Source organism: Pyrgilauda ruficollis, unplaced genomic scaffold (genome assembly GCF_017590135.1).
Source record: "Pyrgilauda ruficollis isolate IOZ18807 unplaced genomic scaffold, ASM1759013v1 scaffold87, whole genome shotgun sequence".
In the NCBI taxonomy this organism is placed as follows: domain Eukaryota; kingdom Metazoa; phylum Chordata; class Aves; order Passeriformes; family Passeridae; genus Pyrgilauda; species Pyrgilauda ruficollis.
Genome location: NW_024530710.1, coordinates 1,508,217 through 1,524,970, shown reverse-complemented (window position 1 = coordinate 1,524,970; position 16,754 = coordinate 1,508,217). Strand labels below are relative to the sequence as shown.

The 16,754-nt window shown below is 38.5% G+C and overlaps 1 protein-coding gene across 1 annotated transcript in view; it reads left to right on the top strand.

Moving 5' to 3' along the window:
* ADCY8 (adenylate cyclase 8) overlaps positions 1 to 16,181 on the top strand; it is a 116,411-nt gene extending 100,230 nt beyond the window's left edge. The window contains 5 exon segments of the mRNA XM_041488084.1: positions 2,473 to 2,631; positions 6,263 to 6,409; positions 11,846 to 11,938; positions 14,108 to 14,222; positions 15,694 to 16,181. Coding sequence (XP_041344018.1) covers positions 2,473 to 2,631; positions 6,263 to 6,409; positions 11,846 to 11,938; positions 14,108 to 14,222; positions 15,694 to 16,181 — 1,002 coding nt within the window.
* Positions 16,182 to 16,754: the final 573 nt, after the last annotated feature.

The window sequence follows — 16,754 nt, the reverse complement described above, 5'->3', positions numbered from 1 at the left end:
TTAAAGTTAATGCCATATTTAGCAGCCAAAATTTTAAATTAAATTTGAGAAAAAGGTGGGGGGTACCATCTCATTAGATTTAATTTAATTGCATGTGACAATTGTCTGCAGAGTAGCTGGGTTGTGCAGCATGCAGAGGACATAAAGTTAGGCTTTCTGTGCAATACCTCTCTCTTTTCTTCACTAACTATTGTAATTAGAGGTGTTTCTTAAAGCTACATATCAGGGCAGGAAAACATGGACACTTTGGAATTGAAATCCAGGAATACTTCAGAAAATCAAGCCACAAACCTCAAACTCAACCCTACAATTCTTTTAGTTTTAACAAATATAAGAACTTAGCAAAACATCTTATTATTTTCCATTTTCAAATCTCATACATATCACTCCCTTCTTTCTGAGCTGATAGTGTCATCTTGGTAGTCCACTGATGATGAAAGAAAAATATTTCATGTTTAAATGTGATCACAAATAACCAGAATGATGTTATCTGAAATGTAAAGATTAGCTGCTGCTATTCTGATCTAGGCTTAGAGATGTGACATTTCCCTGTAGAGCAGCATAAAAAATCAGCTCTGAAAAACTACCACAGTTTTTTGCCAAGCTCTTATTGTAGTAGCATTAACTACCTTGAAGCATCAAAGAACCCAAAATCCAGCAGCAGCTCCTATTTGAAGTCAATCTTTGAAATACCTTCAGAACTCTTTGAAAACTTACAGATAATTTTTTCTTCTCAGTTAGTTGATAGAGATAAAAGTCAGTTATCTGGTATGGGCTCTGTCTTCTAACATAAAAGAAAGGCAAAGGAAACTGAAAAAGGTTGAAAACCGTGTTTAAAATACTCTTTCCTGACAGTCTTTTTTGTTGCCATTAATTCAGGGGATTAATGGTCACAAGACAGAAGATCAACATAACAGTAGAAAAAAGTTTGTTTATAAAGTTGTACACAGCACCCAGAGGGCAAGTAAATCACTGCCAAGTTACATTCAGGCTTTGGAAGTTTATATCAAGCCACAGTCACTTTTAGCTTTTGGGAAGGAAAGCTCCCCAGAGCACAGCCAACATATAAGGTCCCTTTCAAAGTACTTTGCTTTTTTTCTCCTGGAGAGTTTTCCATTCATGACTGCTGCTGACTAAAACTGTGACCAAGATGAGTCACTAAACAATGCCTGAACCCCCTCTTAGTCATTCCCACCCACTGCAGGCTGCTCCTTTATTTTAGTTTGGTATATGAATTATATTTCAAAAAATTCTTCTATCCCAGCACCTTCTGATGTCTTTCAAAATTGTAAAATTCATCTATTTGCTGGCACAATACCAGCAAATAGATGGGTCTTCTTTGCTGGGTGTTATTATCTCTGGTTGGAGCATTTCAGACTTCACAAAAAAATGTTCTCTTTCAGTTTATTAACTACATATATATATATAAAAATATATATATAATTCCATCATTTTCAGTAATGCTGTAGCTTAATAAGTCACACCTTGTGCAAGCTACAGTATCAGCTGCCTTGAAATCTGCATAAAACTCTGCTTCAGTGTGATGCACACAAAATCTCTGGCAGTGTTGTGCTTGTCCATGTGCTGACACACATGTGCCTCTCAGGCAAGTGACACAATTCTTCAACCTGCTCCCTGCTTCAGCTAGCAGACAGTTGCCATTCATACTTAAATGAATAAGAATTTATATATATCAATATATATATTTATGCATGTGTAAGGTCTGCTGTGCACAGCTTTTGTTCTGCACATACACGGCACTGGAAATCGTTTCACTTGTTTTTGGCTGTGGGTATCAGGCAGTGAGACTTTGCATGCACAAATTGTGATTGTAGACTCTGATCCCACAATACAGGCACAGAGTATTGGAGGAGATGACAAATGGACTATTTTCTGTTATTTTTAATAAGATTAAAATTGTAAATAACTGCATGGCCCAACAGTATAGCTGTATCATTTTTGTGCCACAGATGTGGACGTTCTCTTTGGGAGTACTTTGGGCTGTTATACAGAGTCTTGCTGAAAGATGTTCATTCTTGAGAAGGACATCCTTGCCAAGAGTTTAGAGTTAGACTTGTGCTAATTGTCTCATTTAAATTGAAAACACTTTTGGAAAGGGAAACATATTTATTTCATATCAATACCTGCCAATACCTTATCTCCTGTCAGACTACATTATCTAAATAATAAAGATATGTTTAAAGGGAAAATAATTTGGTGACAGTTTACATCCACTGACCATAGCAGTAATATGCCAAATATTATTTTGCCCAAGATTACTCTGAGAGTCTGCCTGTACATAAGGCAAAGAAATAATCTCTTTTTCTGGCAAGAAAATCAAATTGTTTCAGAGATCTTCAGCAGCACTGAAGGTGGTTACATGGCAGGAGCAGCCTGCCAGGATGGCAATACAATCTCTACTCTTATCTTGTCAGGTTTTATTTTTGCCTCTTTTTCTTCCTGAAACTACAGCTTGAATACACAGCAAGGCTGGATTTTCTGTGGCGTGTTCAAGCAAAAGAAGAAATCAATGAAATGAAGGAGCTGAGGGAGCACAATGAAAACATGCTACGGAATATTTTACCCAGTCACGTTGCCCGTCACTTCCTAGAGAAGGATCGGGATAATGAAGTAGGTGTCAATTTTCTGATATTTATATCTAATTAGTAGAAGAAAAGTAGGCCTGGTAGAGAATTGTTGAAACTTATTTCTTGATAGGATTCATTGCACAAACACTGCCAGTATTTGGTATCTGATCAACATTGAAAAATAATCATATTTTGAAGTAAAGGTTCAAGGACCACACCTGGAGTTATGTTTCTATGTTTTGAACGCACCAGTAGGAAATATATGGGCCACACACAGAGAAATTCTGGCAATAATTCACCAAGATTGTTATGGGATTGGCGGACGTGAGGAGAGGGTGAGACACCTGAGATCACATAACTTTAAGAAGAAAAGACTGAAAGAGCATCTCATTGTTGTCTTCAAATACATAATGAGTGCTTATAAAGAAGACATTATTAGTGGCCTGGAACATCTCTCTTATGAGGAGAGACCTGGGAAGAGAAGACTGAGAAGGGATCTCATTAATGCATTTGAATATCTCCAAGTCAGGGACCAAGAGGATGATTCCATCCTCTTTTCAGTGGTGCCCAGGGACAGGACAAGGATCAACAGCAATAAATTAAAACACAAGATCGTCCACCTCAACGTGAGGACTAACTGCTTTACATAGAGGGTGGCAGGCCACTGGAAGAGGATGCTCACAGAGGTCATGGAGTCTCCCTCTCTGGAGATATTCCAAACCCACCTGGATCCATTCTTGTGTAACCTGCTCTAGGTGACCCTGACTGGGCAGGGGGTTGGCCTGGATGACCTCCAGAGGTCCCTTCCAGCCCCTGCAGTTCTGTGATTCTGTGGTTTTGTGAGCCTGTGAAGGCAGAGCAGGGCTCAGCCCTTAAATCAAAAGGGCTGTGAAAGACTTGATCTAGTTAGTCCTGCTTTGAAAGCAAATTGTACTAAATGAGATTCAGAAGTCCGTTCCAACCTATGAGTCTATGAAAATCTAGCATTTGAGTCTATGAAAATCTACTATTCATAAAAATGATGTGTGAATTTAACAGAATGTCTGTGCAAGTTTATGACAGCCCAGTGTTGCAGAAGTATTATTAGAGCCCTGACAGTGACTATGGAAGGAACAAGCTGCAACAGACCTGAGGCTCTCATATCTGCAGACACAACTGAACATTTTTGCCATTTCATATTGCCCCTGAATTGCCTGTTTGTGGCAGATAACAAAACACCCATTTCAGCAACAGAGTTTGTGGCTGTGTTCCTAAAAATTGTTTGCAGTACAGAAAGAAAAGCAAGATAATGGAGTCTCTGAATATTCTTAACATGAAGTTTGAAGATGGATAAAGGAAATTCCAAATTTGTTTCTGAATGCAGCAATAAGTTACTTATTCCTCTTTTGAAACAAAGTAAATGCATATTATAATATTACATATATATTAGGGTACTGTATGATGAAATTGGATTTTTTTCATGCAATGTTGGAATTATCTTTTATAATGGGAAGGAATGTTGCAAGATTTACCTTGCCATCACTGACATATCTACTGATCATGCAGCAAAAAGGAATTAAGGCTACCATTTTCTGTTGTACATTTTAGAAATGGATGTAGGCAGACTAATTAGACTACACAATGAGGAACCATTGTATTCTGATTTCAAGTATCAGCCAGAGAAGGATGACACAGTGAGAAGCTACAAGAAAAGGCACTTTAGAATTCACTCTTGAGAAATTTTAAACTCTGCGGGTATGAAAGTGCCATAGAAACCCTGCTATGCACATGAGAAAATGTGAGTGTGAAAGCAACTTTCAACCTTTGAAAGGTTCAAATGTTTCATTGCAAATGGAGCAGACCTCGATACCAGCCAGCAGTGTGTTCTGGCATATCTGCAATATGGGTTTTCAGAGAATAAGTTTCCCACCTTACACTTTCATTCACGTGCGGTCACGTGCATAATAATCTTCAGAAGCAAGCAGATGCCCCATGGATCACTGCTGATGCAATAATTTGCCACTGAATTTAATTCCACCACCCCTGCTTTTTGTGAGGCAATTTCCAGAGTAACTATACTTGGGAATGATTTATGCATGAGCTGGCAGACAGAAAAATCTACCAGATTTCAGTGCAATCAATCCTGCAGTTCATGTCTGGCCATTAAGTTAATTTCTCTGCTCTCAAAAAAATGAATTCCTAAATATGTACTGTAGCGATTTCTTATGGATGTTTTATTTCTGTCCTTATGCTTCTTACCAAAAATAGAAAAATGGAGCAACTGAAGGCTCAGGCAGTTGTTTTCTATCTTCATGATCCAAGGCACAAGCATGGCTGAGTGCATTCATGCTTCTCCTAGCATACATTGCCAGATCTTTCATAAGCATCCACCAATTAATGTATGTATTACCTCTTTTTATACCCACAAAAGGGAATAAGAGTGTTCTTAGAGTATGGCTTCCATGACCCTGAAGATGTTCTTCAGTGAAAGAAAGGGTAAGGGCAGGAAGGGAATTAATCATGTTTTCTCAATCAAAGCTTTGCCGTGGCTTTGGAAATGAGAAGAATTTCCCCACGTTTACTCTAAGACACTTTGTAAAAGAGCCTGGATAAGTAGAAGCATTAGCAGCATATCAAAGAGCAGAGCAGAGGTTCAGGATGCTTTTCTAGGGAGAAGCAGGATGAAGGAAGAAGGGCCTAAAATGTTCATGTCAAGTGTATGGCAATCAGCAGTAAATCTTTTTATCATGAAACCAAAGCATTAACATTTCTTAAAGCCACTAACAAGAACTTTGAGAAAAAGTACTTCAGGTCATAACAACATAAGAAAGGTTCATAAACAGAAATGGAAGTGTCCACCATTACCTAAAACTACAGAAGTTGAAGCCAGGAAAAAAAACAATCAAAGGAGAATACATGTGATGGGTGGTATATTAGCTGCAAGAAAAGCATACCAGGAGTTGTGGTAGCAACCCCTGGAATCTTTAAAGCTGAAATTAATTTTTTTCCTAAAAATGATCTTTAGTTCAGACAAAAACTGTCTGCATTTTCACATATGTAATGACACAAGCCCCTTCATAAATCTGTCATTCAGTACCAGAGTGAATTATATGAATAATGTAAGTGGAAGCTTATTCCAGGGCATACTTTATCCTAGTAGCCTTCTGTTTCTCACTCCTTTTGAACCCTAAGAGCAGGAACATCTCTCAGAGCCAGGCAACCAAAGAGCTTCACAGCCTTAGGAGAACCAGAGTTTAACAGAGAATAAGGGTTTTCTGAAAACTTGTGAATAAACAAACTTGTAAAGAGCTGCAGTAGTGTGAAGTACAAATTATCCACCAGAAAATGTGATAACTGGTATTTTTACTTGACAATGAATCCTTCATGTATTCAAGTCATTCCTCATATAAATCAAAAGCAAAATTTCTATTTCACTTTTGCTGGTGTATCTCCTTGACCTAAGAGGCAGAAAAAGCAGGCATTCAAAGAAAGGGAAAACACTGCATATAATCTGCAATAAAAACATCAAGAGCTGTCAGCCTCCTCCTGTTGAACCTGGCTAACCCTTAAAATACCCATGTAAACATCAGATGTTAAGGTATTATGCATGGAAAAATTAAGAAAACTATTTTTATTGCTGCCAATTACATTTTCTCCATTATGTTAACACTTCATTTTTCCTCATTGTTTTTCAGGAATTATACTCTCAGTCCTATGATGCTGTTGGTGTGATGTTTGCTTCTATTCCTGGATTTGCTGACTTTTATTCCCAGACTGAGATGAATAACCAAGGAGTAGAATGTCTTCGCTTACTGAATGAAATCATTGCAGACTTTGATGAGGTAATGCCAGCTACTAGAGGAAACCTGGTAGTGTTTAAACTATGAATTTATGCTTTTTTGCCCTTCATTCTGCCAAACTTTGTTCTGAATGATGTCATGAGATCGAGATTGGAAACAATACTTAAGTATAAACATCCATAAAAGCACAAATCTGCACCAGAGTATCTGAAAGTAGAAAATACTTCAGTTCTGTAGAAGAAAGAAGTATGAACATATCTGCAACTGTTCTGAAAAATAGTGGTCTGAATACAAACAGGTAAAGTTGTTGCTTTAAAGGTGTTGGTTGAATGGACTCAATGAATATTAAAGGGTACAACAGTGTCCAGTTAAATGTGAAGCACACAGCTCAGAAGAAAATGTTAGGTAGAGAATAAAAGATGGTGGTGACATATTAGCTGAGAAGACTTTTATGATTTTTATAGAGAGATAAATGAAGTTCAGCTGCTTGTTTCAATAAGGAATTCAGAGGTGAAGAGGTTTCTTTTGTTTGTTTGTTTTTTTAATGGAAAGGACAAAGAAAGGAGAAATAATTTATTTAGGTATTTTGTCCAGTTAATTTCAGAAAAGGAGCTGAGGAGGGGACAAGATAAAAAGGAGAAATTATATCCCCAATATAGCTATTGCTAGGTGAAAGCAAAGAAAACCTGGTAACTGAAGAGGAAGTCAGGATGAATTTCCATACTCTGCAAAGTAGTTTGTAAGGAAGCTTAGACAGGTGGTACCATGTCCTGCAATGAGCCCAAGAGGAATTAAGAAAGGAGACAAAGCATAGGCCAGTGAAGAGCTTAAAAAAAAAAAAATTCAAAGCCAGGAAGGATGAAAAAATACTGCCAAAATTACCTAGCAGAGAGAATTTTAGCCTCTATACTGCAGGCAGTTTTCAGGAGTGTGTAGCCCTCCTGAGATCCCTGGTAAAAATAGAATTGGAACCACCTTTACCTAGCAACAAGATTGGACCTGTGCTCCAGACTGCAATGGTCCAGAGAGAAAAGGGAAGGAGAAAATATGGTATCATTGGTCTGTGACTTCCATCCTGGCACCTGCATGGGGAATGAGTGGTTGCCCATAAAGATTGTACCAAGGCTAAGATTACTGACACTGAAATTGAGAGTTTATCCATATAACTGGTGAGATACTAAAACTATGAGTGGGAAATAGAAGAATTCACTGGGAACACTTCCCTGCGCATTTTAACTGAGGACAAAATCTCTCCCTCATGAGAAGAACTCTGTCACCTGCTAAGCTCCTGCACTGCATTCCCCATGGGCATGAATGCCTGCTTCTTATCTCCAGGATCTAGCACAGCTGTCAGCATGCTTCTTGATTAATAGTTTTGTTTTTATTTCCAGATCTGATTAAAATGATTACCACTCAAATTAATTCACAGCAATAGTCTTTGCATTAAGATATTTTGTCATGCACATTCATGCAATCTTCACAACAAAATTCCTTTGCTGCTGTGGCAATTACTGAAGACAAGATTTTAATCAAAACCCTAACACAATATTACTTTCAGGCCCCTAACACCTGCTCTGTAATTAATAAAGGACCTAATTAGAGACTGTTTTATGTCCCAGACATGTTTAGTTGAAGAATAGATATGTTCTTGGTACAGGTAGCAAATGAAATTATGGGATTCCCTGCTGACTGCTAACCTACTTGCAGCATGGCCATGTCATTAGTTTACCCTGTCTAAACAATCTGAAAGGTGATATGCCAGACAGAACAACTGAAAGGAGTAACCCTATCCATGGAAAAGGAACCTCAAATCATTCCAGGTGCAATGTTACAGGGCCAGCAACGTTTCCATGTAACTGTTGATTGACACTATACAATGTCACTATTCCTTCTTTTTCTCCCCGTGCTCCTTGCCAAGATTGCCTGCTGTTCCAATAGAGCCCTGGGAGGAAAATGCAGATGTGCAGCTTGAGAGCAGAACAGCTCTGATATCCCTGGGGAAACCCTAAAAGTGAGCACCTCTGCAGAGATACCCTGATGTAGAAATCTTAGCAAGGAGTGTAAGACATAGGCATTCGATACATCCTAGATGATTTGGAACACCCTCCTGGGATTTTCAGCTCCCACACTGCATTGCCAGAAAACTCATGTTCTGGAGCAGGCCACTGGAGGTGCTCAAGGCAAGAGTACTCTAGATCACACTGGACATATATGTTTAGACAACTGAATGGAGTTCCTAAACTCAGATCACATCCTACACTGTGAATTGCCTCTTTTCCTTACAGAGATAATATTAGAGATGCTATGTCTATAGGGCCAAAATTATGCTTCTGAGTGGAAGCCATGGTAAAAATACAAATTTACCTGCTTTGGAAAATGTGATAGGTACATGAGAAAGAAATCTGGTTTATTTCTTCTTTTTAGAGGGTTTTCCTTGTTAATGCAACACAGCAAGGTTACAGTCTGGATCTGTTACTTTGCTTTCCATGTAATAGAACTATGTTAGGGAGACAAAGCCAGTTACAAAAAATAGCAAATACATAGTGAGTGTTGGAACAGAACCTGTCACTGACACCTGCAGGGGGTAGGTACCCACAGAGGAGTCAGACTGTGGGGAGTGGGAGAATGTGGTCCAAAAGTGAGTTTTGCAGAATAGGTGGCTGACTATTGTTAAAATACAGCCTTCACTCCGTTTTCTTTTTCCCCTATGGTTCACAAATTTTTTGACTTCCAAATTATCCAGTCTTCCTGCCAGCTGAGGCAGAACAGGAGGTGCTAGTTTCTAGACTGGCAGAAAGAAACATATATGAACATTGAAAACCTACCTTTTATAATTATTTGCTTTTTATATGACTGTAGTTCTAAGACACATACAGGGCTAAACTCCCTTTCTTAGAGACGTTAGACAAAAAAAATTAACATTATAACATTTCTGCAGCTATGATGAGTCTTGAAGGAATTTCTTTTAAATGTAATATTCTTTCTAGGCTATTTAATCTGTCATTTATGTATGTTAATGTTACAGCTGGGCTTTGTGTTTTCAGAAGAGCTTTCTTGTTCACAGATTCTTTTCTTTTCTTGCATTTTATTTATCCTGCAGTGATTTACATAGCGTATATCAAAACAGATATTAATACATTATGTAGCAGAGGTTTCAACAGAACACTGGATCCTGCTTTCAGATTCTTTGATTACTTTGCAGTTGTGTGCTATGTCCTGCAATATTCTTTTTTTGTAGTTTTGTACATGTGATCCCATGGTCTGACATCCACACAACCTTGGCTGTACGTGAACTGCAGCATCAAGCCACTAGTTTCTTTTTAGATACAAACCACATTCTAGTGTTTGAAAACGTGACCCTGGACTATCATGTTAAATTAGCAGTCTATTTAAAATGTTTTTACAAATGGCAGCTGATTTAGGACTGAGTTGGAATATTTTTCTCCAATATCAAAATCCATCATCTTGTCATACTGTGAAGAAAGTAATTAGTAAATAGACCATTATTTGAAGAAGGAAAGAATCTATTGAACAGACCATATAAAGCAGGGGAAAAAAGAAGCAAACAGGAGATTTGAAAACAATAATGAATGAGGAAAAAACCCATAACTTGGAATAATTTTTTCTAAATTGTATCATAGCCAATGTTTTTTCCTTTCCTAAAAAGGGTAATTTTAGATATTTATTATATGTTTTAAATTAGTGCTATTTGCTGTTGCTTCCAGCAACCATCTGGAAACAAAAATATGGACTGTTTTGAAGCAAGACCATTTTCTCCCCTTGCTCAAACACATGGTGTTCTCAGACTGCTCACAGAGGCAGAGCTACAAGGAACAATTTTTTCTTTAAGAGAGCAGTTGGAAGAGCTGCCCTTGTGAGAGGGAAAGGTACACAATGGGCTGTTCTGGCAGTTTGAAGAAAAATGAGAAGCAGGTCAAGTCTTTGGACTTCCCTGGCTTGGACAGGAGCCATTAACCATATGGCTTCGTATTCCCTGCGTGGAATGCTGTGCAGCCTCCCATTAGGGACAGATGGTGCCATATCTGCACACCAGAGCAACGCTCCCGAGGCCCCGGCGCTGGGCTTGCTTCAGTGGCAGGGGATATTTCATGTTATGCCTTTGGTATGTTTCTCCCTCTGAATGAAATAATCCCTTTAGTGGACAGGAAATTCCAACCCACAAGATAGAAAACAGAATGCACAATGTAGAAAAAGAAAGGGGAAAAATATTTTGTTATATTTTTGCTTGACCACAAAACTACTTTTTTCCACTTAAACCCTGACAAAATTGAGCCTTTAGAATAGAAAGTTTGAGATTCCTTTTCCTGATGAAAAGCTATCTCAAACTTTTTTTCCTCCCATGACTTTGTAACTATATTGATCCCTAAATTTATTAGATACCATACAGCTTATCACAAATTTTCACAAGGTATTTGGCATTAACACCAGCAGCAAACATTTTCCTGTGATAAGGTGATTAATGCCCATATCCCACACTCTGTTGTCACTGATAAAATCCACATCCTGAACTCTGTTAAGGTCTTTCAAGGAATGTAAAGCTCTGGCTTCTATTTCATGGAAAGCCTTAAGTTGAACCATAAATATGGACTTGGAATAGGGACCAAACACTTTCACTCCCACTTCATTCAGTGCTTTAGTCACTCAACTGAATTTTTTCTTCCTCTTCCAGATTCTCAATCTGACAAGGTTTTTAACACCCATAGCTATAGCAAATCCCAAATACATACAGGGATTTACCATTCCCCATTGGTTCTTGGAATTTTTTGTTAGAAGGGGAAAATACATAAATGTATATATTGAGTGAACCTATGGACATGCTGGTGTCCAGTCTAATCCTAAGTAGGGGGAAGCAGGGGATATAAGAGGACTTGGTGTCTTACAGGGTTTCTTTGGAGGCATGTACCTCCATCCACTCTGCATATAGAATGGTTTGGGTTGGAAGATCACATCATTCCAAACCCCCTGCCATGGTCAGGGACACCTTCCACTGGGCCAGGTTGCTCAGAGCCCCAACCAGCCTGGTCTTGAATATTGCTCTCGTCACCATAATTGTTGCTGCAGCAGCACTTACGTTGCAAACAGTTCCTCCAGTAGAGTTTTAGGAACACTTTTAAGTGATCAAGTCTTCTACTCATACATACATACACAGAGAGTTTTTCTTCACTAATATTCAGTGATCATACCTCAGGAAATGCAGGACTTGGATGCATTTCTCTTAGGCTGGAGTATGCATGTCTTATATTACCCATTGTGGAAATTACCAAACAGCCAAATTATCTTGCATGCACTCAGTGAGAATATGATGTTCCAGAGTTCCAGATCAGTTCCCCAAGACCCAGAATAAATTGTGTGTCATGATGGACTGTAAAGTGTAAAGATACATTCTCACATCTTTAGAAGCATTTTGTGTTAGGAATTACAGAAGTAACAGTATTTTTCTTTTTACATATGTATTAGTTACTAGGTGAAGAGAGATTTCAAGATATTGAAAAAATTAAAACAATTGGCAGCACGTATATGGCTGTGTCAGGACTGTCACCTGAAAAACAGGTAAGAGGATAATTTTCTTTAAGAAGAAAAGCTTGTGATTATTCTGACCATTCATATTCAAAAATATAAGTGTTATCTTTATGTTGTTCATAAAACTTGTTTTGCTAAAATAAAATAGACATTTGGGGCTTCTGGCAGACAGCAGTTGCACTTCTTGATGAATTGAAATGCCATCTTGTGCTTGGAACAAGAACCATATGGATTCTTTCCTCAAATTTAGGTTTATAGGAGAAAAAAGAAATTCTTTTAGTCACACCAATGTGAATCTAGATCAGGTCTATCTATATCTTCAGGCATACTCTAAAGCCACCTCAGTAACTCAGAGAGGAACCTGACTGACAGCCTCCAATAACTGATGAAGAGAGAGGATCTATTAACTGACAGCACACTTATGCAAGTGTAAGCATACTCATGCTGCATTTATACTCTTTTTGATACAGAATGTCTACAGACAGCATGATAACTACCCAACAAAAAGAAAGCAGGTCATTGGTTCAGCTGAAGAACCAAACCAAGCTGAGGGGATAAATAGTCACAGAGGACACACAGAGTCACAGCCATAAACCTCCCATAAGTCAGATGAGAGAAATCCATTCATAATTCCACCCAAGAATTTGCCTGGAAACAAATTAGTTAAGGCTCTAAAATACATCCAGTGAGAAGTCGTCTGTTGCTGAAATCTGTTTTTTTGGCAACTGGTGCCAGTCCCCCGGAAGAGCAGCACAAAAGGGGTGCAATGCTCCTAGCTGGTCACAGGCTGGGAATCAGATTTGCCCAAGTTGATCACAACTTCTGAAAAGCAGCAGCCAGATTATCATAAGCTTTATAAACCATAAAATTTCCACTGTTTGTCAAGAATACATTATAAAACTCGTGGAGTGTAACTAGCTGAGCATCTCCCACCTACAGGGTAAGAAGTGATGCTGACAGCTAGAAATCCATAAAACTAGATATGCATGGGATTTTTGATTGTCAAAATGCTTCTGTGTAGACATGAGCAAAGAAGGATAGAACACCAGGGAGACAGTTGGTTATAGCTACACAGCTCCTAATCACTTCCTTTAACTCTTGATGGGAGTAAAAATTCAAGGGGAGAAAAGCTTCATTGCCTTTCCAAGACTAATTAACTCATCTTTTTTCTTGAACTATAATAGCTTAATGGAATTTTAATGGATGTTTTAAATATACTTGTCATACATACATGTCTGCCACCTTGTCAGCACCTAAGAGGTGCAGGCTGCTGAGGGAGGTTGGCAGGCTGAGAACAGAGCCAGTTAAGGATAAGGACCAAGCATGGTGTGAACAGAGCAGGGTGATGCCAAGGAGATATTCATGTTCAGTATTAAACACATAGGATGATGAAAACTGCAAAGGGCTGGACTGCATCACCCAGGGAGAGACTACAATCCTTTGTACTCTGAACTGGAAATTTGAAGAAGGAATTGGCCTTGCTTCAGAACAGATGAGAAGACATCATACAATCATTGGGCCAAAGCCACAGTCACCTGTTCTGTTGGTGTTCTGGGAAGACTAAAACTTACTGCTGTTCCCCATCTCTATATTGACAGCTTTGTAGGAATGGAAATGGAAGGGAAGGAGCAGGGAGTGACTTGCCTGCCCTAAGCAAAGGCAATTAATGAGCTACAGAAGAGCCTTTTCTCTCTCCCTTAACCAACCCCAGATTGCTTGGTTTTCCCTGTTGTTCCTGTCGTCATTACACCTCTGAGAACACTTGAATTGACGCTTTTCCTGGGTGACAGTTTCAGCAAAGGAGAATTACACATCCTTCACTTCTTTCATGCTACTTCGTGCTTATGTGGGTCATCCCTTGTTCTCACTAGAATTTGACCCTTGAGTCTGAGCAAACTCAATCCTCTCTATACCTTCTTTCTCAGCCTTAGACATGTTTCACATGCCTTGTTAATTCTGATCATTGCCTGTCAGATTGCTGACAGAAAGTTACTTTCTCTGGCCCTTTAAGCTGCTCTCTATCCAGTTGCACAAGTACAACATAATGGGAAGCACTACCATTAACAGCAGTGTACTTCTCTTTCATCTAGAATATTGAGGCTAGATTCCAAATGCAAACCCTTGGTACTTGTAGGGATGGGTAGCCGCTGGGCAAATGAAAAACTTCACTAACACATTGGTGTATAACTTTTTCCTCAGCAATGTGAAGACAAATGGGGACACTTGTGTGCCCTGGCTGACTTCTCCATAGCTCTGAATGAAAGCATACAGGAGATCAACAAACATTCCTTCAACAACTTTGAACTCCGGATTGGTAAGCGTGGTTCAAACACCAGAGTTAAAATGGGGTTTTGTCTGCAAGGATGTGACTCCACTGAGTGCAGTAACATTGCAAGGACATGCACAACTTAGAAGAGTCCAAATACTGTATCCTCTGTTTTCAAATTGACTTCATCCCAGGCAAAGTCAGAAATATTAAATACTCCATTTGCAGAATATAGGCCCTGATTTGGGGATTGCAGGAGTTCAACATTTCAGTGAATTGTGAATGGGGAACACAATAAGTTTACTGTCTTTAGTAAGCCTGGTATTAAGAATCCATAGATATAACACAGAAAGTGAACAGGACAACCTAGATCCAGCCGCAAGACTGATACTCACACAGTCTCTAATTAATCTCCCTGCATAATATTCTTCTTCAGTAAAAAAAGAAGTTTCTCCTAAAGCCTGGGAGTAGTACTTCTGTTTTGCATAAAAATTGAATTCCGTCTCTGACCTGCCCAGTGGCAGCAGCTCTGAATTGCTGGGATGAGTAAGCAATTGTTCTGGATGGAACATCCTACATGGCTAGTGGGATAGGACATAAAAAAGAGGCCTGAATATATGGCATATAGCAGGAATAAATTTAATGACTTCTCCTGCTGACCAAAAAAAAAAAAAAAAAAAAAAAAAAATCACCTGGAAGGGATGTGTCTTTATAGATAACCCTTCCATAGAAAAACTGAGGAATATTCATTAATCACAGGACAGAGGGTCAGAGCATCACTATCTGACCTGCACTTCCTAAGTTTTGAATGCAAAACTCATAGTTCCCAAGATTTCTCAAGGAACAGGTATTCACATTCAGTAAGTGTGGATCACATGTAAAGATTTCATAGTCTGAATGCAAGAATATTTGATAATATTTCTATCACCATTTTAAAAATCTGTTTTAAAAACTGCTAAGAAACTAAAATCTTTTTCCAAAAGATATTTTGCATTCTACTAAAATTATTCTTAAATCACTATTCTAAAAAAAACCCAAAACAACAGATATTGCTTGTCTTTTTATGCAACAATCTTACAAAATTCAGTCTTTCAATAGCTTCACAGAATGCTTTAATATTTTCACTTCACAGAACATAAGAATGCAATTTCTTGACTATAGCACTAACAAGGTCACCCTCAACAAGCGTAGTTCCAAAAATCTTTCCTATTGTCTGAGAATAAGTTTTCAGGAGCTTTGGCAACAATGTGCAGAATACAGATGACACAAAAGTATTGTGATTCCGCTGACAAAGGTCTTCCATAAAGTAAAATTTTTGATATCAGTTTTCAAGTTTTCTAGCTTTTCCGGATTTTTTTTTGTTTAATTTCTTTAAATATGCACCTCTTTCTTAAGCCTGGAGATAAGTGTATCTCAACCAGGCTTCATCTGGTTCTTAAGTGCAAATATGGATTTTAGTCATTATTGTATACAGTTTATCTTCTCTTTTTTTTCTTTCTTTTTTTTTTTTTTTCATTAGGGATTAGCCATGGCTCTGTCGTGGCAGGAGTTATCGGTGCTAAGAAACCCCAGTACGATATCTGGGGCAAAACAGTGAATTTGGCAAGTCGAATGGACAGCACAGGTGTTAGTGACAGAATACAAGTGCCTGAAGAAACGTATCTGATCCTGAAGGACCGGGGATTTGCCTTCGACTACCGCGGAGAAATTTATGTCAAAGGTATCAGTGAACAGGAAGGAAAAATCAAAACATATTTTCTTCTAGGAAGAGTTCAACCAAATCCTCTAATCTTACAACCAAGAAAACTGACTGGACAGTATTCATTAGCAGCTGTTGTATTAGGACTTGTACAGTCTCTTAACAGGCAAAAACAGAAACAAATTCTTAATGAGAACAATAACTCTGGAATCATAAAAGGACATTACAACCGGAGGACTTTGCTCACTCCCGGTGGATCTGAGGCAGCAGCCCAAGCAGAGGGGGCTGACAAAACTGAATTGCCATAATCAGCATTGTTTGTGGGGTTGTTTTTGTATTTCTTTTATATATAAAAATAAATATACAAATAAAAAGGGTTTAATTTTTTTTAGAAGGAGTGTGATTTTCTTTTTTTTACTGGTGTGGCATTTTGATGAGATCCAAATTCCTATATTTTAACAAATAGTGCCAGCATCTCTCCCCAACCAGCTGTGGTTAACCTCTGAACATCCAGACACAGTAGGTGTAGACCACCACTCAACTGTATTATCTACCTGCAGAAAGGGGCAAAAAATAAACCCCTGACTGGAGGGATTTAGAACATGAATTGTGCAGGGAGTTAACAATGGCAAAAGGAGGAAATACTGTCCACATTTTTCAGATGAAAGCAAAACAAAAGTGAGTAGGTTCTTCTCACCTTTACTTGCCTTCAAGTAGATTTATACAATCTAAGGTCGTTGCTTCATTCCCATAACTACAGGAAAAATATTGACAATATAGCTGAAGGATTTCAAGGTGTGTCATCCTCCCAGGTATGAGGATCTGGAAGACAGAAGGGATGAATCTTGTCCTAAACACAGTGATTCCATTGATTTCACTCT